The sequence below is a fragment of the Vanellus vanellus genome (assembly GCF_965231255.1).
Source record: "Vanellus vanellus genome assembly, chromosome: 2".
NCBI lineage: Eukaryota > Metazoa > Chordata > Aves > Charadriiformes > Charadriidae > Vanellus > Vanellus vanellus.
Genome location: NC_138906.1, coordinates 35535739 through 35561379, shown reverse-complemented (window position 1 = coordinate 35561379; position 25641 = coordinate 35535739). Strand labels below are relative to the sequence as shown.

The following is a 25641-nucleotide window of genomic DNA, read 5'->3' as shown; positions in this document are numbered from 1 at the left end:
ACGATTCGCCTGCAACAGACACAAACTACAACCTGTTCCTTTCCCTGGCAGGCTGGACTTGTAACTGGCTTTCTGGTTTGGCTTATTTTGCTGCTTCTGCTTTTCTTGGAGTATCTTCTGTTTTTTTTTTTTTTTTAATGCTATTGAAAATCCCAGCCATGAAGTACAAAGTTGGGAGCATTTCCATAGAGACTGGATCATTGGCAGAGGACACGTGTCTCTCTTTTGCTCCCTCGGTCCCACCAATTCTAACAGCGTGACACCAGTTATTTGCCACCAGTAAACATCACTCAGCATTGTCTAGCTGAAGGCAATGTGTTTGCCTTAAATAGGCAGCTTTGGGCCTCCGCTGCCACAAAAAAAGCCATAGGGTTTATAATTTGGTAATTTATGGAGGAAAGCTATTCATATCACCTAAGTGCAGATGCCCAATTTCCAGGAATAAACAAACATACAGTTTAGTACCTGCAGCCTGCCTGTATAACCAAAGAAGAGAGACGGAGACTTCTTCCAAAAAGCCTCTGACTCAGCTTCCTTCTGAGTTAACTGTTGCCAGTTAAACATTCAGAACAGTTAAGCTGTCTGGAGTATTACGGCAAGGGCTCGTCTGCTCAGATGGCCGTTGTGTGGTGCCAGCCCCTGGTTAGATGAGTCAGGTGGAAATCATTGCTTCGGTGGTGGTGAGGCGGAAGATATGAGAATATTCCCCCAGAAAACCAGTGGGCAGCTTTTTACCAGGAATAGGGAAATAGTCCTTCTCCTTGTTACAAATCTGTCATGGAAAATGACAACTTGTCACTTGTGGCTTCTCCCTGAATTTAAATCAAATGCATGATTTGAGAAAAGAGAAAGGGTTATATCAATGACAAAGCACTTACTTTTCCTAGTCCAATGTGAACTAGTGTCTTGTTTTCTCTGTCTAGAGCTGATGCAGTGTCATCTAATTAGAGAATTTTAGGACTGCACTCTAAAGCTCAGTCAACAGCCATTCCTGGTTTCTGACCCCCGATTTCTGCGCATTTCCCCTTTCAACAACAATGGTAGCGTTTTTTGGAAAGAAGAATATAAAATCTATCATTTTTGAACATAAAATATATGATCGATCATATTTGAAGGAACAATTTTTAATAGGACCTGCCTCAGCATAGAGATAATTGGAAAGATTCCCTCTGCTTTCTGCAGAGTTCAAACTGCAAAGAGATGGGATTTAAAAAGAACGTTTTCTTGCAATGTGGTATTTCCTCCTAGAAACGAAGTATCGGTGCAAATCCACCCTAGCCCAGAGTGTTTACCCACTGATGTAACTCAGCACACGTGAGCAGGTCCCCTGGCCACAGCAGCGACACTGATGACCCCCGAGTTACACTTGCGCCAAGCATCCCGCTGGAGCAGGGCGCCGTGCTTCCGAACCTCACACCGGTTTTGAAAGCTGCGATTTCCATTTTCGACACAAGGTGGCTGCAGAAAATCAGTGTTCGGTTTAAGTTGCACCTTCCCCCCTCACCCCCCCTCACCTCCCCCACATCGATTTTGCAGAGGGCCAGATGTGACCCACTTGAGACTGGAATAGAAAACATCCCCCCCCCCTCGCCCCGAGATGTCAGTCTGACTTTTCAACTGCATTTACATTCAGTCAGCCGCCTTGTAGCTTTGGACTTTGTACTCATTACCCTGTTGATCTCTCGTTCCCTCTTCTCAGTGTGTTTCTGCGTCCCCTGCTTTTCATTTCAGTGAGTTTAGATATAAGTCAAATTTTTGAGATAAGCTGTTTTCTAGATACACGCACAAAACTCCACCACATACATGAAAAAAGCAGGTTTTATTCAATACTGAACTTTGTGTCAATTCATTTCCAAGGAAGAAAGATATTTGAATATCATAACAGGAAATCCACTAGGGTAACTTAAATGTTTTCTTCCTTTGTTGCAGTTACAATTTCTTCATCAGTTACATTTTCTCTGCTATGCCTTACACCGGTTCTAATTGCCATCCTAAAAGGCTGGCTGCCTGGCTGACCGTGCCCATGAGTTCTCAGAAACCTCTGAAGTGACTTTTATGTCATGTTGCTCCAAGCTGATCTACAGAAAACATCACTCTATCAGAGTGCAAGATTGCATTTTACGGCCTTTCATCTCTGAATCAGACTGGCGTATTGGGCAATCTGGTAGCAGATTAACGAGTCATCAGGTAAGGGTTTGTCTGCTTTAGGTGGGTGTGCAGATATGTCTGCAGATTCTTTGGGTAACGACTAGAAAGTGATTATATCCATACATATACGTATACACATACATATATGTATACATCAAGAGGTCACAAAGCCTCATGCATTTTCATGGAAGAGTGCGAGGCACTGGAGTTCAGCTTGAACATATTTTGCCACATTACAGGTTGATCTGGAGAGATAATGTACATGACTTAATGGTTTCAACTCTATTAACTGGTCTCATGCTTAATTCCACCTACATAAGCGTTACCCCAACTGACAACATTTTCCATTCTTGCATTTAGCCTTTCTGGAGGCATCTTTGCCTTCCCTCAATTGATTACAAAGGGTGCCTAGATGATTAGCTTAGGCGAGACATCAAAATTCTGAATGGTTAAAACTGGGTAAAATAATGACCACATGAAATGTAAAGATGATTAAGTTTTGATTAAGTTTAAACTTATAATGCTTTAGAGGCTGAAATGTTAGAAACTGATGAATAGGTGATTTTTAATGTTACTCATCTCTCATGGAGAAACAATGATTATCACAAAAAGACAACAACAAGGTATTTCTCAAATATTCGTTGGCTTAGCATAAGTAGTTATTATTCTATCAGGTTTTACAGAAAACTTGCACCCTCCTGTAGTCTGCACAGGGAGAACCTTTTATCTGACTGTGTTGTAAACATCACTATTTCATCTATAATCTCACGGTGAGTAGCAAATCAAGCTTCAGTTATCTCTGTATTCAAAATCTTCAGCTCTACCCAGCAGAATGCTATTCAGAGGAAAGGCAACCCGAGCTTTGCTTAGGTTTCAGGAACCACGTGATGTTTAGGTGAGTCAGTATTTTGTGACGAATACTCCAAGAATATTCTCCTCTTCTGCTATTGGGATGTCCCTATATGGCTTATCATGTTCTCTATTTAGGTATTTGAAACTAGAAATTGAATTTTTCATAAAGTCACATAATATTGCCTATGTTCCCCAGTTAAATAAATACCTCACAAGTCATATTTTTGGCTTTAGTGGGTCTAGAAAGTGAATTTGACTGTCACCTCTCACACATTTCAAGCCATTTCAGTTCTACTAGCACCATATTTATGCTGAACAGGAAAATATACATTTTGATGTGGCTAAGATTGCTTTTCTTTCCCGTCATACTTCAATTCTGTTTGTTAGCTGACTGAGGTAAGGACAGCTAAAGGTGGAGTGCCGGCGGTGCTGGTGGGGCCCTTCCCTGTCCTCATTTAAACTGGAGAGGGAGTAATTGCAGTGGAATAAATCTGGCTGCAGCAGAAAAGAAAATACTAATACCTTTAGCTGATCTCAGTATCAACTCTGAAGATTTAGTCCGAAAGTGTTAGGGAGTGCTTTTCAGAGAGCTGAGCTATTGAAGAAAAAAAGTCAATCAGGACAAGATAATAATAAACCTACTTACCACAGGTATCCATATGAGCCTTGAATATTTTTGTGTTAGTGTTGTTTTTTTTTTCCCCTGTCATTGTGTCTATAGGCTATTTATCCTGCAAAAATATAATAATGTTGAGATTATTATTTACTGGAAATTCTTTTAATTGGTAAAGAGCACATTTTCTGTTAGTGTGGCAGCTATAAGAAATCATTAAAAAATACAACTTCACATGTAATATCCTACAAGCTCTTGTATTATACCAGTTCTGACATCCTCAGTGTTTGTAGTGTTCCTACTCCCAGCAACACGTGGAGTGAAAGGAACAATTGTTGAAAACCAGGGGATGAGGGAATCTGTCACAGAAACAGATGAAAAAAAGATTGGGAATATTTCACCTGGAAGAGGCTGGAAAGGACATGATTTGTATATAGGCTACACAGAAGAGAGACTGCAAATGTCTTAGTACCTCCCTGTGCAAGAGCAATAGCATCATTTCAATATCTGGGAACAAAATAACTGTCCATCTGGAATGCGACAAGAATGTTATATCTATTTCCAAAAATTGTTACAAGCCTTATGCCCAATATAGTAACTTACACTGTGCTGGACCGTACGTGTCCTTTTGTGTGACTTTGCCTTAGTTTATCTATTTAAAACATCCAAGACAGAAGAATTTACAAGTCTGGATGCAAGTTCCCTGTTTTTGGGATGCACTTCCTTTATTCTTTACTCGGAAAGGGGAAATAACTGTAAATGAGTAATCTGATACAACATAGGCTTTCTGCAGCACTCCTGTAAAAGCCAAACGTTTCTTCTGTACCAAAGAGCTACAAGCATGAGAAATCACACCGCCTCTCCATATATAGGCAGGACAGCGCAGCTTCAGAGGGTTTTCCAAAGGCGTCCGGAATTGCCTGGGGGGGTGCAGAAGCTAAAGCAAATAGCAGCTACAGACGATTTCAAGAGAAATATTAGTTCAACTGCAACCAATTTCCTGCCCTTTGCCATGGGAGACTATTTTGCATGAGCCTATTTTTAACTTGGGTTATTATTTCTTTACTATGTTGTGATAGCTACAGGAGTCCTGTTTGCAGTTTATCAAAGCAAATATTAACCTGGAAAAATGGACTTACTCAGATAGCATGTGAAGGCAGAAACAATACTTCCGCCCTTTATTTTAGAGGCAAAAATCATAGCAAAAGATTGAAATTTTGAAAATTGAAAACGGATTGAAATGTTGAAAGCACTGGTGCAAAACATTATGAAATTAAGGCCTCGGGGACCGATAAGAAAAACACAGAGCAAGACCATCTGCCTGCCAGCTTCTGTGGAAGATACAGCCTGGTGTGTTAACCACTTCAGGAACTCCCAGCTTAAAGTCCTCCAGCCAAGCCACTGACACTGCGGGTGGCTGACAAACCAAAGTGCTGACAGTTGTCGAGGGTCCCAGGAGCACCGCTGAAGCTGTCCTCTGACATTGTAAGTTTGGGGATTGAAGAATCCTCTGAAACCAACCTCTTGAGACCTCTCGCACCTTCAGATCTTCTGTTTCTTACCTCTGTGTTTTGCCTGTAGAAGCAACTAAAACCGCAACACAACCATACAGCATTGTTTCAAAGAGTACGTTTATCCAAACCACGCTAGGAGGCCAGGTGATGCCCCGGCTGATACACCTGTATGAACACCAGTAGCAACCACAGCTTTCACAAAGAGCTTCCCAGACTTCTGACAAGAACAGTCAGAGGTATGGGAGAAGGAAAAGATGACAGTATAAAAAATGAGCAAGCAATACAGAGTAAGAAAACCTGGTGCACTTATTTGCTTTCAGTTATGATGGAGGAAAAGGGGGATGGAATGAAATCGCCAAGGCAGTATTCAAAAAGTGGTTGAAGAGGCTTTTAAAAATGTATGAGCACAACTAACCCATGAATTTCACTGTCTAAATACCGCAAAGCCGTAACACCAGAGCAAAGATTTTAGTCTTGGAAAAACTCAACTGAACCAATTTTAGGATGATTATCAACATGCAGTTAGCAACAGACGGGGTACGTTTCTAAAATTGAAAGACAAAAAAAACCTTTTACCAGCCATCACAGTCCATCCTTCCACTGAGATTACTACTCACCAGGTTAACTGAAAATGTTTAGTATGAATATTATTTTGCTGGATTGAATATCCAGTGCAGTCAATTGGGCTGTAGAACTCAGGGACTGAATATGGAGGACACCTGAAAGAGTCTTCTATTTCGAAGGAGCAAAAGCTACCGGGAACAGCCTTAGGGCAAATACTCATCTCAAAAAAGATTCTATGAGTGAGCAAAGAACCTACAAAAAAGGAAAAATAAATTTGTCACAAAATTTAGTTGTATTTTAGATGTCAAGAAGCATAAGGATGGAGTGAGAATAACCTCAAATAAAGCAGATTGGGTTGCTGCAAAAAAAAAAAAAAGACTAATATCAGGTAATTCTCAAGACACATGGATAGAAAATGAAAGAAGCAGCAAGGCCATCGTGTATATTTGCCTCCACCACGACTGCATAATGTAGGCATGACCTAAACTACTAAGTCAATACCTTGTTTCAGCTTTCCAGGAAGCCAATGATGTCATGTGTGGGGAAAGGCAGAATCACAAAGGCTGCAGACGGCATGGAAATGGAAATGACCACAGTGAGGGAGCTCGGTGAGGGAGCTCGTGGGCTCAGCTCGGATAATCTCTGTTCCGGAAAGGAAATGGCATCTGCATTTCTGCCCAAAGGCAGCCAGTCTGAGAAGTTCTGGATGCATCGGAGGCATGTCACATAGTTTACTTGGCAGAAAAAGGATATTATTAATATTTTTGGATGTGAAGAAACTGATTAGAAACGACTCTATCATCTTGTATACTTCTGTGAACAGTTTAGGCGATATTCAATTTATTTTATTGAATCGATGGTATGTGTAAGAGGAATCAGGGAAAAGTATAATTTGTATTCACGTTGATAATCAGATATTTAATTTAATGAACTCTTCCGACATCAGCAAAAATTGAATTTTAAATCACTGGGTTAAATAAAGAGAACCTTTCAATACATAACTGAGGACTTGTTTACAGTTCCTGGTGCAAATTTTTCCTGTTACCCCAGGGATTAATAAGACCTGGAAATCCAGAAAAAAATACATTTTAACTGGTGTTATACAGGGTGACCTCCACCAGAATATTGTGTTTACAAGACATTGCAGACTTAAATCCGTAACTCCTTTAAATTCAGATAGCGTATTACAGTGTATGAAGTTTGTGTTTAAGCCTGGTGATTCATGTTGCTGTTATTGCACATAAAGCAGAAGCGTAGACCAGAAGTTATTATTTCATTGCTGCCTTTACATGGTGTCGGAGCACTTTTGGGATTGTTAATTTATAAATTACGCGTATGTAAATACGTCATCATAAGTGACTGTCATGGTTTAGGCCAAATTGGTTACTGGGGACCTGGGGGACCCCAGATGGGACCGACAGAACCAAAACTGGTTCTGTTTTACCTCAAACCAGGACAGTGACACTACACACACGAGGTGCAGAGCACTGAACTTGAATTGCAAAGTTTGAGCTATGGTTAGAAATACGCTCCTCTGAAAAATGCTTCTTTTTGACAGATACCTTTCACTTTACTTTCCTCTGTAGCTCCACTCAGTGGATTTGATATAACATATAGGTCTTATAAACACTCTCTAAGGCTAGTATCTTTGGTATTACTTATTTTAGGTTCTTCCACCTAAGATGGTTGCTGTCTCCTCTTATTTCAACTAGCAGGGATGCGAGCTGGCTTTGTGCAAAGTGCTGCTCTCTGTATTCACAGAGGAAGGGTATAGATGTCCAAGCAGCAAATAATAGTGGCAACAGCTCTGCAACCTTCCATCCATTCAAACCACTAAAAAATAGCAGTCGTCTGAAACAAGGAAGTTTCTCATGAATTCCTTCTGCAACTGAATCTTTACCCTCCACCCAGGGAGAAGCTGACAGTTAAAAAGATAAATGAGAAACAAGAAAACTGAGAGACCCCCCCCCCCCTCTTTTTTACACAAAATATACTAACTATACTCAACTCAAGACTAATGTCTGTCAACTTTATGGGGATTAATGACTCCTTACACAGAGCAAAGTCTGCCATGTGCAGCAAAATTCTCTAAATGAGTTTAAAAAGTGATGGACCTACTTACACAGTTTTATACGTTTGTAATAAAATAAATACTACTACATATTTATATAATATATACTTATATCACATGTGATATATTAAACATATTAAATGCATCATTGCACGTTATATATACTTATACAGTGTGTATGTGTTATAAAATTCATATATTTTTCTGTCTGGATATATATATGTTTCTGCAAAAAGAGTAGAGAAATTTGGGTCAGTATATGGTATTTTCTTCATTAATTCATTTAAATCCTTGCTTTAAGAGTATAACTTGTTTAAAAAAAAAAGAGCTGTGATCAATTTTTCTGTGCTGTGTAATCGCATGCTTACAGACATGCTTTAGGCTTATGAACATTATTGTCTTTTTGTATTTTTCCTTTAAAATACCAACAAATGGTATTTCTTTTCTGAACAGATTCCACCTGGGCTTTTCCTTTCCCCAAGATTAATATTCTTGACTCCTACAGCATTTGAAAATTCTGGCAACTCTCCAGTCAATATGTTGAAAGGATTTTCTTATTAACATCTGATCTGTGTTTCTTGGTAAGATGTTTGGCCCCGGGCATATAATCAATAGTTTGCCAAATCATAAGTTCAGTGGGATAGCTTCTCAATTTTGTACAGAAGCTTTTCTGGATTCACACTTTTTTTTCTATGACTTAGTGAATTTACAAGAGAATTCTGACGGAAATAAACATTCCCCTGCTGCCAAAAGTGAATATAAAGCTTACAGCCATAAAAATCAGCTTCCTACTTTAACGGAAAGTTTCAGACGAGGCAGAAAATGTGCCTGAGGACAGCACGGAGCTTGGACCAGGAAGATGTTTTTCTGAAACAATACGATAATTTATTTTTAAGTGACAAGTGTTTTCTTTCCAGAATTATGAAAGTTGTTGTACTTGGATTGAGGAAAGACATGATGCATTTTATGAGGCTTTTTATTTAGGGTATTTCTTCTGCAATTTGCTTTGATCTCAGCAAAACACATGGGTGAGCATTGCTAGAGGGGGACCTTGGGTTTCAGTCTTATCAAAGTACATTCTTTGCAGAACATACTGGGAAAAAACCAAAGGAATTAAAAAAACCACCAACTGTGCATGTCTGTGTCTCCTTGCAATAACGTTGTCCCTCTTTAAGCCGTGGGTGTCCATGCCAGCTCTCCTAATTCATCACAAGTGTCAGTATCTGTCGGGACTTTGTTTTAGGGACAAAATCACAGGTAAGGACTTCTTCCCAAGTTGAAGGTCAAGCTAGTTTTGATACTCCAGTAAAAGACACCAAGCTGAGTTTGGAGCAAAGCAGAAAAGCTGTTGGACAACCCTTTTATTGTGGTTTTTTTTTTTTTTTGTGTTTGTTATTTTTTTCCCTCAGCTTTGTCTCCATGTTAATATTGCTTTAACAATTCTTTTACTCACTGCCCCCCCCACCCCATATGCCAGTGACTGGATGCTTTGGTTGATGGATCTCCAAGCAGAGCTGTGCAGCATTATCAAGGACGGACACACATGTGAGAAAGAAGCCAGGGAGGAGACATTCGGTGTTTTTCTGAACCCCAGCAACTTGTCTCTGCAGCCGGATGGTTGCAGAGACTTTAAAAAGCCAAGCTTATCTGCAGAACCGATGAAGAAAGTATTGCAATTAGACTGGCATTTTATACAGAAGTATAGGTCATTTGCAATGTACCCTCCTGACTTTGGCTTCTTCCTTCTGATTCTTGATGGTTGACCATCTAAGCTGCATGTGTCATTTTAGCTCCTAAAACGGTGACTCAGTTTATAATCAGGATTAAGTGTCTCCATCTTGGAGTTACCTTTTAAACCCACTTGTGTGGATTCACAAATACAACCAATATATGAAAGCTGTAGAAAACACTCAGATAAAAGCAATATTTGAATTTTAAAAAGAAAAAAAAAAGGAAGAAGGGAATGAAGCTTTGTGAAAACACCTGTGAATTTGCTTTCCCTTGTCTTCAGCTCTGGCTCCAAGGAGTCCTTAGTGAGAATGACAACTAGCAGGATGATTACTCATGAAAAAGGGACAATCTTGTAACCCCAGGGTCATTATCATGTACTGCGTGCATAAAACTCTTCACCCAGGATAGCTCTGATGCCACAGGTTTACTGACCTGGCTGCCCACTGGGGATTTTCTTGCATTAGGAAAGCTAATTTTCTTGCAGTAGGAAAACTCTTCTTCTAGAGGCAGTATTTATCTCTGGTTGCGCTCTGTTTTCTTAGTCATCAGCAGTGAGTGCATCAGCTCCCACTTCTCCCTGGGCAACAGCAACGACTGCGACCACATAGGAAATCCAGTCTCCTCGTGGTCCCTTCCTTCTCTGCTTTTTTTTTACACAAGATTTCGTAATGTTCATGATGTGTGATCTTCCTCAGCTTATGTTTCTTTACAGATTGCTGATTTAGATGTGAGAAGGTTCAAAACTCACTCATACAATAAAGCTTGACTAGACACCACTTTATTACAGGAAATGGGTAAAATAGAAATTAAAATCCCCTTTAAAATCAATTTTATAGGATGTCTTCTGTTTTTTCTCAGGCTTCTCTGATGGGGTAAGGAAAGCAGACCAGTGTCTCTTGGTTAAAATACCTCATTCTTTAAGCTTTTCCCTACATCTCTTCAGAACCACATGATGCTAGGTAAATTGCTTGCAACTGAAATAATCAAAAATAGTTTCACTGAAAGAAAGCTTTAAAAAGCTAACAAAACTAACAAAATTAGAGAGTCAACTTGACATAACAATGTTCCTAAAATCCCTGAGCACACTGTATTCCAGGAACACAGTTTATCCTCTTGCATTGATCTGCACAGTTTCGGGTACGATTATGGAAATAGGAAAGGATCAATGGGACTTGTGACAGAACTCAGAGGGTTGTGATCAGCGGCACAGAGTCTAGTTGGAGGCCTGTAACCAGTGGTGTCCCCCAGCGGTCAATACTTGGTCCAATTTTGTTCAATATATTCATTAATGACCTGGATGAGGGGACAGAGTGTATCCTCAGCAATTTAACTGATGATACCAAACTGGGTGGGGTGGCTGACACCCCAGAGGGCCGTGCTGCCATCCAGCATGACCTGGACAGGCTGGAGAGCTGGGCAGAGAAGAACCTAATGAGGTTCAACAAAACCAAGTGCAAGGTCCTGCACCTGGGGAGGAAGAATGCAAAGCACCAGTATAGGTTAGGGGCGGACCTGCTGGGAAGCAGTTCTGAGGAGAAGGATATGGGGGTCCCAGAAGATAGTAAATTATCCATAAGCCAGCAATGTGCCCTCTTTGCCAAAAAGGCCAATGGAATCCTGGACTGCATAGGGAAGAGTGTGGCCAGTAGGTCGAAGGAGGTAATTCTTCCCCTCTATTCTGCACTGGTGAGACCACAACTGGAATACTGTGTCCAGTTTTGGGCTCCCCAGTTCAAGAGGGACAGGGAACTGCTGGAGCGAGTCCAGCGAAGGGCAACTAAGATGATTAAGGGCTTGGAGCATCTCCCTTCTGAGGAAAGGCTGAGAGAGCTGGGACTCTTTAGCCTGGAGAAGAGAAGGCTGAGGGGAGACCTTATTATGGCGTACAAGTATCTGAAGGGTGGGTTGAAGGAGGATGGAGCCAGGCTCTTTTCAATGGTTCCCAGTGACAGGACGAGGGGTAACGGCCACAAGTTAGAACATAGGAAGTTCCGTTCAAATACACGGAAAAACTTCTTTACCATGAGGGTGACAGAGCACTGGAACAGGCTGCCCAGGGAGGTTCCCTTCTCTGGAGATTTTCAAGACCCGCCTGGATGCAGTCCTGAGTAACGTGCTCTGGGCAATCCTGCTTTAGCAGGGGAGTTGGGCTAGATGATCTCTAGAGGTCCCTTCCAACTCTGAAACTCTGTGATTCCATGACTTAATAATAGTTATTGAACTACATACTCAGCTAGAACCATTATTTTGGCCAAGCAATAAGCAGGCAGCTTTATTTAGAAGCAAACCTCAAAACAGTGAAACCGTGCCACCCCAAATCGGAAAAGGTGAGAGTGCAATGTAATGGCCAATTAGAAAAGGAGTAAACCCACCTGCTTATTGTTCACAGCCAGGCAAGGCGAAGGTGATAAAGTCTCTAATGCTCACATGTTAACTATTTCCTCGACAGCATCTCACTTGCCCTCCCAAAGCCCAGGCTTATTGAAAAATAGGTGCGGCAGAGGATCTGACTCCAAAACTCGCCGGGGCTCTGAGGAGAATTAGTTATCTTCCTTGGGAAAGTTACTCCTGAAGCGTAAATTTTGTCACATTGAAAGAGATGGGTCGGGCAAGTCAAGTGATCTAAAGAAGCTAACCCAGGACTTCCAAAAGCCATAACTCTGCGATTGCCTCATGGCCTGGGAAATCTGGAGCTTGAAGATGCCTGTAGTTCCCTGAGGCTGGACTTAAAACAGCCTCAAGGACTTTACAGCCAAAAAGAAGAAATAGTGTTACTAGCAGTCTCGCTTCTACCTGGTTTTTTTTTGCCTTGGAGAACCACTGGGTTCCCAAAAGAGTAGAAATTCTTGCAGTGAAGTCTCTTTCCCCTCTCCCCCCCAAGCTAACATGTCACAAGACAATGTTTTTGCTATAAATGAAGGTTTACACAAGTGGAAATGTCTTTGAAAAGAAAAAGAGAAGAAGGGAGTCCACAGTCAGTGGGGACTGCAGAAGCGTGGACTATCTGCAGTTTTTCCTGTGCAAAGAAAAAAGACCCTTCATAGTTAAAGCTAAATTTATTTGCATCTTAAGGGCAAGTTGTCCAAGAAGCTCTTTACCTAGCAGCCCTGTCAGCTTGCAGGGCCTGTGCCCGAGAGCACCAGTGCGCTATCGCAACAGCGTGCCATGCGCACTTGTGGCATCGCCAACGCAGCTAAGAGTATTGCAGGCGAATAAACAAGGGGGGATCTGTGCAAAGGTTGTGTGCCAATAGATGTCACTGTTGCATATCTTATGCGTTTTTACAGTTATGGCAAATGCCATCCCACCTCGCTGAGCGGGGAAAGGTCTGTCTGTGTGTCTTATTTTGTTTCATAGGCTCTCGTCTATGCTTTTTTAGATATAAGCCTGTCCACATGGCAAAGAGCAAGAAACGGAGGCATCTGCTGGCTAGTGCTACATCAGTTAGGCAGTTAAAAATAAGTTTTATCTGTCACATAACAGTAAAAGCAGACCTTTACCATTTATCATTTGAATTTGCAGGCCTGGCAATTAGCAATACCATCTGCAATACAGTTGATAATCAGACTTCACAGAGATAACAGAGGTGAAACGGAGGAGCCGCAGAGCCGCACATAGCAGCCCACAGCCCCTCCGATGTCTCAGTTGGCGCTGAGATAACATCTGCTCACGTGCCGTGTTGTTGTGGGCACATGTAACTGGAGCGCAGGACTTGGCACGGCTTTTTGGCAACCCCTGCGTCTGACTCACGCTCTGAGAGAAATACCAGAACACTCCTCTGCTAAAGCACCGGGAAAAGGCACCTCTTCCGCACCGGACGCATCAGCTGGAGACTCTGCTCTGTGGAGAGAAGAATTTTTCAGGGGTTTTTATTCTCTCACCAGTGGTTTGCTTTCATCCTGGTTGTTTCATCCAGATTGTTCATCCTGGCCATCTCCTTTCACGCTGCAACCCCCGCTCGTGCTCCCCTATCTCTGGTTACGTTGCAGGGGAATCACAGAAAATGTTACTATAATTAATGCGCCACTGCAGGATCCTGCCCTGCTTGTGCTCTCGTTCTTGGCTAATGACTCAGCCCCTCTTTTATTCCCCCTTATGGCAATCAACTTGCATCAGTGCCTTTACCCCAAATGGTAATGTTTTCAGTAAGGACATCAAGCCTATCCCTTGCTCGGCAATGCCAGGTAGAACACAAGCGGTTTTGATCCTACCAGCGTAACCAGAAAATCCAAGGAGGTTTTTTTGGCTTCCTGAATTTCCTGCATCTCATTAGACTGTCCGGCGCACATCTGTAACAGCTCACAACCAGGCCCGTCAGCACATGGCTCATTAAAAAGCCACGGCTGCCAGCTTCTTTTGGCCTAAATCCTTCCCTTCATGGCGTAATGCAAATACTGGTCTGTGCACTGAGTACCTTTGTGGGAGCTTGAGGGAAACAAAAGCAATCTCTTATCAGACAGTTCGGTTCTCCGTGGGTGTTAGTGTGTGCCGATGTGCAATAGCCTTTGTGGTCCTCCAGAGTGGGGAAGTGGAAAATCCCTGCAGATGAGACTCTGACCTGAGGAATTTGCCTCATAAATTACACAGAAAGGTCCAACTGGTGAGAGGGTTTTGGTTTGTCCTGCATTCTTTCTTCATTTCCTCTCCTCCCTGAACATATCATATCATATCATATCATATCATATCATATCATATCATATCATATCATATCATATCATATCACATCATATCCAACTTATAAAGTATATACTTAAAAAGCAAAGGGGAAAAAATAATGAGAATTTAAGTCAGGGCTGTTATTTCCAATCCCCCTTTACTCTGTCCTAATTAAAAAACATTTCTGGTAAATATTAGAATTTGATTCTTGAAGCATATGAGCTACTAAACTTATGTCAAAAGCCAAAATCCCTCAAACTTAAGCCGCCTTGAAACCTTTGTCATCCCAGTAACAAAAGCTGGAGGTACAGACTGAGTATCATCACCTTGCCCTGCTCTTCCTCAGGAATCTCAGACATTTCCTGCATTGGGGATCCAGAGAATTTCTCATGAAAACATTGCTCAAGACCTATTTTGGCTAAAACCATCTTGATTTATGGCGACTTAAAAAAATTTGACTGTCTGTTGAAGCATTCAAAAGCACTGAGAGTTTTCTGCACATGAATTAAGGAAGAAGAGTGGCTTTTTATTTAATACTAGCAAGTTGAGTGTTGGGGTTTTTTAATAGTAAAAAATATTAAAATCAGGTAATCAAACCAAATATGGATACAAACGTAGGTGACACCTCTTGTTTCTCAATTTGTCCCGTGAGTGAGAATGTCAGAGGGGCAAGGCTTGCTCAGAAGGCCCAAACAGGACACTCACTACCAGCAGCTCTGGACCTCAACTGTCTCCTGCGGGAGAAGGGAGGTGGAAGAGGTGTCCCACCTAGGAGAGTGCTTCAGGAGGTCAGCTGGGGTGGTGCAGGTGGTGGCCGCGCTGGGCAGGTGCCAAGCGGCATGGCCACCCTCATCACACCGAAATGAGTGCTTGTGTGGCGAGCGCTGGGAGAGGCACAGCGAGGATGGGCAGCGGCTGTCAAGCCACCACAGCCAGAGGTCGGGGTAGTGCAGGACAAAGCACAGGGGAGCAGAAGCTGTGGCTTCCTGTCATTGTCCTCCCTTTCCTCTTCCACACATCTGTCTCCTTCCACCTTCCATTTTCCATAAATCTTTCTTTCCGGTCCTGCCTCAGCAACCCGGTGAGTGTAGGTGGGGTGACCGTCAGGGTGCTGGGTGCTCTGCAGCTCAGTTCAACGAGAGGGGCTCTGCAGGGTGCTGTGGCCAACTTCAGATGCTGTGGCCCCAGCCCGGCCTCCCCAGTGCCAGGGGGGCTTTTCAAGCACTTTCCTCCCTGGCCCAGGTTATTAAGCCAAACCCTTTTCCCTGGCTGAGACAGGCACAGCCGGGGACAGAGCAGTCTCGCTCAGGGTGTGAGATGGCGCTATGCGATGCACTACAGAGCATAACCAGAACACGAACAACTTTTTTTTTTTTTTTTTTTTTTTTTATTAATCTGGTTTTCATCTCCTCAGCCTCCCTTCCCCAAAAGGTTCCCCTTGTCACAGATGCCAGAGTTGCATCGCCAGTTTGTTAGAAACAGGACTGGGTGATCGGCTTTGGATATATACTTTATCTGGCAAAATGGGCAGCAGAGGTTAGCTAAAACTATTCACAGCTAAATATGGAAAATGGTGTTAGCCATGAAAAGTTACTGAGAAGGTTGAAGCTCTTCATGTCAACATTTCTAGAGCAACAAGAAAATATTTTTAACTGGAGAAATTGTTTCTAATAAAGAATTTTAAAAACAGAAACAAAACTTTCAGTTTCTGCTTGAACAGAATGTTAAAAATATTTGGTTTAGCTGAAATAATTTTTAAGTGAATGCATTTTCATTCTGGCTTCCCCCAAAACAATTTGGGGGAGAACATCTTTGCAATGGCTTTGCAATTGCAATTTTCTAGGGAAAAAATTGCCATGGCAGAATTAGCTGTGTCAGGTAAGACCCTGAGCTGATTTTGGAAACCTTCTGATACACATCCTGGCACTGATCCTGGCATATCTAACAAAGCAACTGGTCCTGCAGTCATAACTCACCTCCGTGTTGCCTCCTCAGGGCTCTCTTGGTGCAGTCTTGGGGGCTGTGACAGACCCTCATGCTCAGAAACTTGGGACTGGGTGGACAGATTGCCTATCTCAGCTGTCGCTGGATGGACAAAATCCCCAGTCTTGTGATCTGAGCATAATGAGGCTTCTTAGAAAAATACGACCTTTTGAAATCTCTACTACTAATCACCCAGGGAGCAACCATACCCGACAGAAATCCTCTGTCTTTTGTTAGTTTCCTGTAGCATCATTACTCACCGCTTCTGGAGTTTGCTTACCCTTTTCATCTGTGGAACTTCTTTGTTTGAGACATTTCATTATTGTGTTTCATGTGCTCCAAAGTATTCAGGCAGGATCGAAGCTGAACAGTGCTGGTCATTTCATGAACAACATGGGGAAACACCTCCCTCTCTCTTGACAGGTTTGCTATTTAATCTGAAGCAAGATAGGACAAGTGAATGTGATGAGCTGAAAGAGGGAAGGCCACATGAAAGTTGTGTGACTAATGTCCTTGTAGAACATCATTCACCCCTTGAACCTTGTGAAATATTCCCAGAAAACACACACAACTGACTAACATTCAATTCAACCTTTAATGGTTGCCAAGTGTTTCCGAAGGTTAAAATAGTGCAGAGTCCTGGGGAAAGATTTGGAGATGTTTCTGTTTCTGTGTATTCATCTAACCATATACTTCAAGTGTTAAAGGTTTGGGTTTTTTCCTGTTTTGTTTTTTTCCTGGACTGATCTCGTCTGGGGACACGGTTCTCCCTGCCTTCTCAGAAAGGAGCTGGCACATTTTAGAGGTAATTGTCTAAACAGTAACTATGGTAACAGTTATAGTAAAGCCCCTTCTGATTTTGACTTGCCGTCAAACTGGGGTTACATGCGGTACCTGCCTCAGTACTTGAAGTTCCTGGACATTTCCAGTTCCAGCACTGGATCTGGCCATCTTTATCTACCGACCCACATACCACCCCTGTAAGTGAAGCAAGCCACTTTTTGTGTACCTCTGATTCCAGGGAAACATCATCTTGAGTAATACGGTCTCACCAAGTAGACCCTTTCTAGCCTTAGTGAAGGATGGAGCTAGCAGGGTGGTGTAGTTTCTTTGTGGCAGTGTTTGCAGCTGAGACATTGACTAATACGTGGGGCAATGAGAGAAGAAATGGGGGGGGATGTGAAGGAAATTCCATCAGATTTTTGAGAAAACAAACAGAACTACTGATACAAAAAATGTATATATGTTATGCGGTAGATTGTTTTTAACAATATTCTGGTATTCACGAATCACACATAATCAAATAACACAACCTGTTATATGCAACATTAAAAAGCACTTATCAGTGCCTGTTTTCTTTTTCTTGTGCTTTTTTTTTATTAAAAAATCCGAGACTCAGCTTAAATATGACTTGTGTTAACACAAGTTTATTACTAACACATGCGAATATGCCAGCCCTGGCGGCATTATGATTGAGTGTACCTAACAGAAAAGAGGATAAAATACATTTTTAGATGTATTATACTTCCCGTAAAGCTGGAAACAAGCTGAAGAAGTCGTGGCAAAAGCTGGACTTTAACGAAATGCGTTTTAAATGTCACCCACGCGATGCAGTTGTTTACTGATGCTTGGCAGTAACTATGTAATGATGACTAGGGTGGGTATAAGCTGTGCTCCTGTTGGCTTGAGATAGTTTTTAAGGACACTCAATGTGGGGCTGTTGGCCCACGGCAAGTGGCACTTCCAGTCCCCGTCTGTGGGGAGCGTTTTCTGAGCGCTTACTGGGGTTCAGAGCAGTGGTGGGGCACCGCTGCCCCTGTGTTTTTCTGAGAACGATGGGCAATTGTGGGATGGCTGGGGGTGGGGAGGGAGGATGAAAATATGAAGCCTTCACAGGAAAGCTTTACTTTCTGGAAGAAAGCAAGCCTCTGGCAAAGCAGCGAGATGAGGAGAGGTTTAAATTTGCTGTAAGAAGCGCTTTCAGGGAAGCTGGTTTGGGTGGCGTAGCTTTTCATATACCATCTCTCATGGAAGCCAGGAGGCAGCTTTTGGGGTCCAGACGGACCTGCTGCTGCTTTCATAGTGAGAGCTGTCTGGGCTTTTCAAGTGCAAGGACTTTAATTGCTTTCCCAGGAGGTATGGCTAAAAGGCCTAAACATAAAAGTTAAGAAAGGTTTATCTGCTGAAAAATAGAATAAATCTGCGTGAGTAACTAACTTCATGTGGGCAAGTGCAGCATGTGAGTCAAGAGCGATGGCCTGTGTCTGACTAAGCTGAAAAGAGAAATTGCATCATCAAAGCTTGATGACTGTCAGAAGAAAAAGCTACTTTCGACTCCGCAAGATTGAACTAAAATGCTGAAAGCAAATGGAATTTTCCCATGATTAATTCGAATTTTTGCTTGGATTCTTTCCAAACTTCTCATCATGAAGCAATCTCTGATGTATTTAAATATATACAAATATATATTTTATAAATATAATATTATATATCCATTTAAGTATACTCATATATTGCAAAGTGTATGATTTCCTCTCTTCCATAAGTGGGGCAGGTTAGACATTTTCTCTCTCAGAAAAAGCACGTCCATAACTGTTTATTTGTGAGAAACAATTAAGAAGTGTTAGATGCAAAGATTATTTAATGATTGTGGATGCAGATGAATTTATCAGAATCAATATAGATAATCACACTGTGCACCTAGATGTATAAAAGTAGAATAATTATAGCAAGGTACTAAGATATATCAAAAAAAAAAAAAAAAAGAGAGCGAAAGAAAACTTTAAAACATAACACTGGAAGAGTCCCAAAAGGATTGGCATAAATTCATGGAAAAAGTTGCTCCAGGTCTCAAAGTATGTGTGAAATAAGAAATTGAAGAAAATAGTCATGTGAGTCTTTATTGGAAAACCTATTTAGTCCAACTAAAACTACATTACTGAATATGAAAAAGTAAATCACATTACAGATGTCTCTTCACGTTGCTCTAGCATCATAAAAGTGGCCCATTAAAATTTCATTTTCATATTCAGTGTTGCTAATATACACTTCATTTACAGTAAATAAAACACGTGTACTGGGTTTATAACTGAGAATGTTAGTATTGTATAAAGTGATAGTTGTTTGGTTGAGTTTCCTCTGAAGCAACACATACACTACATTGCCAGGTGTTTGTTCATATGAATGGCAGATGTGAAAATGGGAACTCCACTTACCATTTTTAGCGTAGTTTTGTAAAAAACAGGCAATATATGGGATTGTCAGAGACACCGTTTATTTTGATCCCTGAAAATGTTAACTCCTTGTTTAAAATTCCCCTCATGCCATCCAAGAAGGAAAAAGAAATCCGTATTCTGCTAATTCACTCATTATTATAAGCTGTTTTGGATGCTTCTGCAATCTGTAATTTTCTTTTCCATCTTACACATTCAAAAAAAAGAATTCCTGTTTCCTGAACTTTTGTCCTTCACTGCAACCTTCTTGCACTGCTAACTGTAGGTAGAAGAAACTTTATCCTCCTGCACTGCAGAGGCTCTTCCTCTTCCTCTTCCTCTTCCTCTTCCTCTTCCTCTTCCTCTTCCTCTTCCTCTTCCTCTTCCTCTTCCTCGAAGGACTCCTTGTCTGCAAGAGTGAGCTCCCCACTGCCTTTCTGGTCAGGACCTCCAAAAATTATCTTCAGGCCTGATAAGCTGAGCAATCTCTTTAAGAAAGATCAAACATTCAGAACGGAAGTCCCTTCACCTACGGTAAATGTATAATCGGTACAAAAAACCTGAGACTCCCCATTTAGATTTATGGTAAGAAATAAGCACGCCCCGGGTGTAGGTCACTGTATGCTGAGACAGATATGTGGAAACAGATGAGTCATATCCTAGAGGCGCCTTTAAAGGCAATCTGATTGGTTGCTTCAGCCCTAAATGTCTGCAGTTGAGTGGTAAGTGTCCCACGGCAGTGCCTGTTTCCTCCTCGTTTCCCTCTTGGTTGAATACCATGTGTGTTCTCCGCGAATGCTGCCCGTGGTGGATCAAATACTGAGGACAGCCTTTTGCAACCAGGGGTGAGCTTGAACAATTATTTGCATAGAAAAATAGCCATATTCAGGTCATTCTTTCAAACCTCAAGGACCATACCAAAAGGAGCTATTCTAGTGGTGATTAGCTGCAAGACGGTTTTGCTTTGGACTACACAGGAGAAGGCAGTAGTCACAGATGACGTTCATAACGATTAGAAAGAAATGGGGATGTTACTCTTGTGGCAACAGCAGAGCAAGGAAATACATAATGGTCAATTCAAACAAGTCCACAAAATCTATTTGTTGAGCTAACACAACTTTAAAATATCTTTCTGTGAAAGCATTCAGTAAAATAAAGATTGGCATCTTCAGGAGAATTACAGGAAGGCTTAGCGAGTTTGCTTTGGAGCGTGTGATACTGATGTCGTTGGACAGGCTGGGGATAACTCGAGCGGATGTGTGAGCTTCCCTAAGGGCACAGCAAATTATTACTTCCAGACGGAAAGACATGCTTCAGAAAATAGTTTCTGGACATAACTGCTGCTGAGCCAGGTAGGCAATAAATGCTAAAATGAGAAGATGACTGCTAGGGTCTCAGGTCTCAGGTAGATAAGAGCTGCCTGCGGTCTAGATGACAATGCACAGAGGCAGATGGAAGCAATGCAGTGTAAATGATTCACTTACTGAGAGCAATGACCAGTCTTCTGCTGAGAAATTTTTTGTTAATTTTAGACAGCGATCCTTTTGCATCACCATTGCTTTTGGCACTTCCCCTCTCATCTCTGTCTGTCCTTTTGCATCCAACCACATGGTGAAGCATCTGCTGTGTGTGCTAGGGAAGGTGCTTGAGGAGGAAAAGCGGCCCAGGCAACTGGAAGAGAACAGTCAGGGAGAGCTATAACCCTGGAAAATACCAGGGTGATGGGCAATCTGTGGTAAGGTTTATATATAGGGCAGCTGGAGGCTGGTAAAGAACAGCAAGGCAACTGGATTCTTCTACCTTTGTATAGAAAACGATCAGTCCTTTACAAGTACCTAAGGGTGAGGACTTGGCAAAATAAGCCCCTCAGGTATGTTTTACAAGAAGAAAATACGTATGTGCTGTTTGTGGCCCTGTTGCCTAGCTATTTTTTTTCTCACTTAACTATGCTGAAGATCTTAGACACACTTTACTGTCTCAGACATGGAGAAGTGTTTTACGGAAGTCAGGTTTGTCCTACATGCAGCAGTATGGATAGTGGAGGTCAAGTCACGTACTGACTTTCATCCACTGTCTTGACCAGTTCACGTACAGTTTGAATATAGCTGTAGTGTCTGCCAAGCCACATTTCTCCAGTATAATCCAAGTTCATTTGCAAACAGAAGAGCTTGGAAATACCTTGAAAAAGCCGTCACTTTATTTCCTTCTTCAGCAAGACACAACCACGGCTCCAGATAAACTGTATGAACTCTTCTGCTTCTGGTTGTTTCTCCTTGGGAAAAAGGATTTCCCTGGGCAGAGTGCCCCTGGCAGCAGGCGGTGGGTGAGCCCTAAACGCAGGCAGAGCTGGAGCATGGCTGTAACAAAATGCTTCTTCATGGAAGGGGAGGCACAAGCCTCATCCAGAGAAGATATTTAACCCTTGAAATCCAAACTCCTTCGGCACTAGGCTATCAGCTGTCTTGCTGATGTCTGCATGGTAGGAACTAGCAGGTCAAGATCTGGCTTTTTTTTTTTTTTTTTAACCGGTGTTACAAGGTGTCCTAGAGCAGACACAGTCCAGGAGAGCAGTTTCACTTCAAACCCTCCAGCAATGTCAGGTGAGCAGACCTTAATGGTCCCGCATATTTTCTTAACATTTCCCTTACTCATTAGGTGAAATCACTGACCATTAACATTCAAATAGGCCTGCTCCCAGGTGTGACAGGAATTTTCCTACAGCTCAGTATGACAAGAGCCCTGCGACGCATTCCCACTTGCAAACACATATGTGAAAAGTCAGCGGTACAATATCCGTCGGTGGTGGCCAAGAAAGGACAGGTTAGGTGTTGCCTGCCACAAGTTGTTGAGCAGAATTTTGCAAACTCTTCGAGTTTTAATTAAACTCATAAATCTGATCCAGGTACACGTTGATGTACTGGTATTTCAGCTGACCCTAAAAATACTCCAGTTGTTTTTTTCTCCCCACTTTTCAAATAAAGAACATGGTTTCTAAAAGTACAAGGGTTGTGAATTGCAATTTTAATGGAAACTTTCCTTTTTGCCATACAATCAGAGTTATTAAATAACTTCATGACAATGCGCAGTTTACATGTTTTAGATGAATACAAATTGAAATTTTATAGGCTGCAGATGAAAGTAGGCATTTGGGAAAAAACGCGTGATGATAAACATTATATTAATTTACTGTTTTGCAAACAGCATTATTCCTGAACTGCCAACAGGTATTTCAAACTGAAATAGCACATCTGGGAATGGGAAACTTCCACACCCACTGGGACTGGTGCACTCCAATGCTCATAAAAACAAGAGGACAATTAACTCTTTGAGGCCATAAAGACAGTCGGGTCCTGTGCCCTCTAGTTCACATGCTTCTGCCAGCTACTTATCCCATCTCTGGGGCTTCAGTCTGCATTAGTAATTAACATTGTAACTAGACTAACAATTGCAAAGTTTTATCCAAATTTAACAGCTATGTATGATACTACAATGAGTCAAGTGGTTAAAAACCACTCAGTTCTTTCTCCAAAATCCCCTATGAATGCATTCTCTGACATCTTCACTCTCTTTTTCGGGACATCATACCTTAATAATTCCATAGGAGGCTTAGATCAGTGCTGGCATAAAGCACCTGCCTGGGCTAAGTGCTTCTTGTCATGAACAAGGCCTTGGTGTTCCTTAACAAGCCTGGCCTGAAGTGTTTCCTTCATCACTATCCTTGTGGCAGTCATTTTAGGGATGAGGTCCCCAGTGAAACCAGCAGGGACTTACTACATTGTGGGCATGTTTGGAGAACACCAGCCCCTTGCTTGGGCAGGGGTAAGGGAAGTCTTTTTTTTTTTTTTTTTTTTTTTTTTTTTAAGTCTGACAGCTGGGGTAGATGGCAGCAGAGGACAGAGAGTGTTGGGGCCAACAAATCCTCTGCTCTTAAGAAGTGTCCTCATAGGCTTTTCTTTTCTGTCAGGGCTAATTCTTTTGATTTCTATTTCAGTCTAACATTTGGTGCTGAAGAGGTGCTTTTGACATGCATTTGTCTCTGAACTCAGGTCTGCTTTTAAATCGGAGCCAGCCTGCAAGATTTATGGGTATATGTAGCTGGAATGGTGACTTAGATGGTCTGAACTAAACCATCAGAGCTTGTTATTAGTGCCTACAAGCTGAGCGTATTAATCTATTTATATCTCATCCAGCTCAGTCCATCTTTTAGCAGGCATGCAGTAGTGTGCTTTTTTTTTGCCATTCTTACAGGTGGCAGGGATTTTGCTCTGTTTCCTTGCTCACCACTTCTTTTGTGTTGGGTAGGACTTGCGTTTGGTGTTTTTCTCAGATCGACAGCTGATCTTTTAAACAGGGCTGCGATATGAGTGGCTTTTAGCATGTTTGTATTGAGATAAATCAGTGAAGTGTGTTCCTATGTTACATAATATCTCAGTCGTAAACTTAAGTAAATCAACAATATTTACTTCAGTTTTGTTTTCTATTTCCCCTGCGTAAGAGCAGAGGATGCTCCCGAGGCACAGCTGTCGGGCACTGCTCTTTTCCCATGTGGCTGCCACAACCCAGAGCGCTGCACGCATGCTGCCTCCATCACGACATCAGCACCTGCTCCCTCTGGTCCTGACCAAAACCCGTGCCTACCCTTCCATAAGGGATGACATGACACAGTGCTGCCCAGCATCTTACTTCGAGACCTTTATGTGTTTATCCTTAACCCACATAGCTGGTACTGACTCTGTCCAGCTATTGCAACATGAGAACGCTCTATGTAAGCAAGGGTGAGGAACATGCCGAAAGGGATGCGAGTGTAGCCACTTTTCTTTCCATGGTAGGTAATGTTGACCTCTAAAAGAGCAAATAAAGGGAAACACAAGTCGCAGAACTTATTTTTCTAGGCTGAACATGCTGCAGTTCTTTCAGCACCTTCCAGGTCAAACAGTGCATATTACCTCACTCCTCTTGCCCCTGTGCTAGTAAATAATTCCAAGCTGGTGGGAAGGAAGCACCTTTGTATCTTCTCCATAATCTGCATGGATGTGAACGCAGTATTTTCCATAAAGATGGTCCATTAACTAGCCCCAGATGTTAGATGATTCATTATGTTACAGAGCCTTAGCTTAGTGACTGTTATCTCCTCTATTTGTATATTTAAATAAATTTCCCATTTTTACTTAATTGTTACTGCAATAGATCGTAGTGAATTGTAATATTACAAAAATTTATTCATCATTACAATTGTAACGAAAACCACATATACATCTAACCCAAAAGTAGAAAACCAATTCTTTCTTCCCCCCAAAGGTTTCTGGATTAAGAAGGAAGATATTTTACTTTCAAAAGTGAGACTCAAACTCTACTGCTTTTAATTGTAACTCCAGTGCAGAAAGAAAACAGGGAAAAGGGAATTAATTGGAGCCCACATTGGATAATTGGGAATGTAATGAGGGCAGCAGCTCCTGTAGTATCTGCCTATCATGAGAAAGTGAAGAGGTCACACAAGAGGGGTGCCTGAATGAGCGATAACTCCTCTTCTAAAAATCCCTGAGAAAAACTCTGTGAGAGCGACTGTATTTATTTTGGCAAAGCTGAGACCAGAATTTGTTTTCTTTTGTGTGTTTTATTCCCCTCATGGATCCTGATACCGGAAAACAATTGAAACGAGCAAAGGAGATAGTCATTACTGTAAGTTTTGTCTGCTACAATTGAGCAGAGTTATCTGGAAATCATAAAGTACTGCAGGTTGCTCCAGGCCATAAATCCTAACCCAAAGCCACGTGCAAAGCCTTGGAAAATTAAAATGCTGCAATTGGGTTTAACCAGCCAAAAAACCCCAGCTGCTGAGTCACTCTGACTACACAGTACACATTCTTCAGCTGTTGAAGGATGTATTGCTGCACCCCAAGGAATATATCAGAGGAATAAGCAATTATTAAAGCACATGTGTAAATGAATTTTGCCAACACTTCAAACAACCTTAAAAATTGTTCATAGAATCACAGAATCCTTTACGTTGGAAAAGACCCTTAAGATCATCAAGTCCAACTGTTAACCTACCGCTATTAAGTCCACCACTAAAACGTGCCCCTAAGCACCATGTCTATTCAAAATAAAGGATCTCATAGTAAAAAGCACTTTTGGGTAGGTTTTTTCTTTAAAACAACAAGAACAACAAAAAGTTATTTATGTGGCTGACACGAGTCTGCTCCAAAAGAAGCCATCCTAGCTCCCCCCCAAAGATCTTTGAAATTACCCTGATGGATGCAAAGAGCGATTAAACTCTGTTAGGTCAGCAACTGAAAA

General features: G+C 41.8%; 1 protein-coding gene across 1 annotated transcript in view; it reads right to left on the bottom strand.

The window, feature by feature from the left end:
* Positions 1-4992: 4992 nt before the first annotated feature.
* The window catches only part of ABCB5 (ATP binding cassette subfamily B member 5), a gene marked incomplete at both ends in the record, with an annotated part of 55664 nt that continues 35015 nt past the window's right edge, over positions 4993-25641 (bottom strand). The window contains one exon of the mRNA XM_082499152.1: positions 4993-5190. Within this exon, the coding sequence (XP_082355278.1) occupies positions 4993-5190 (198 nt within the window). The remainder of the gene's footprint in view (positions 5191-25641) is intronic.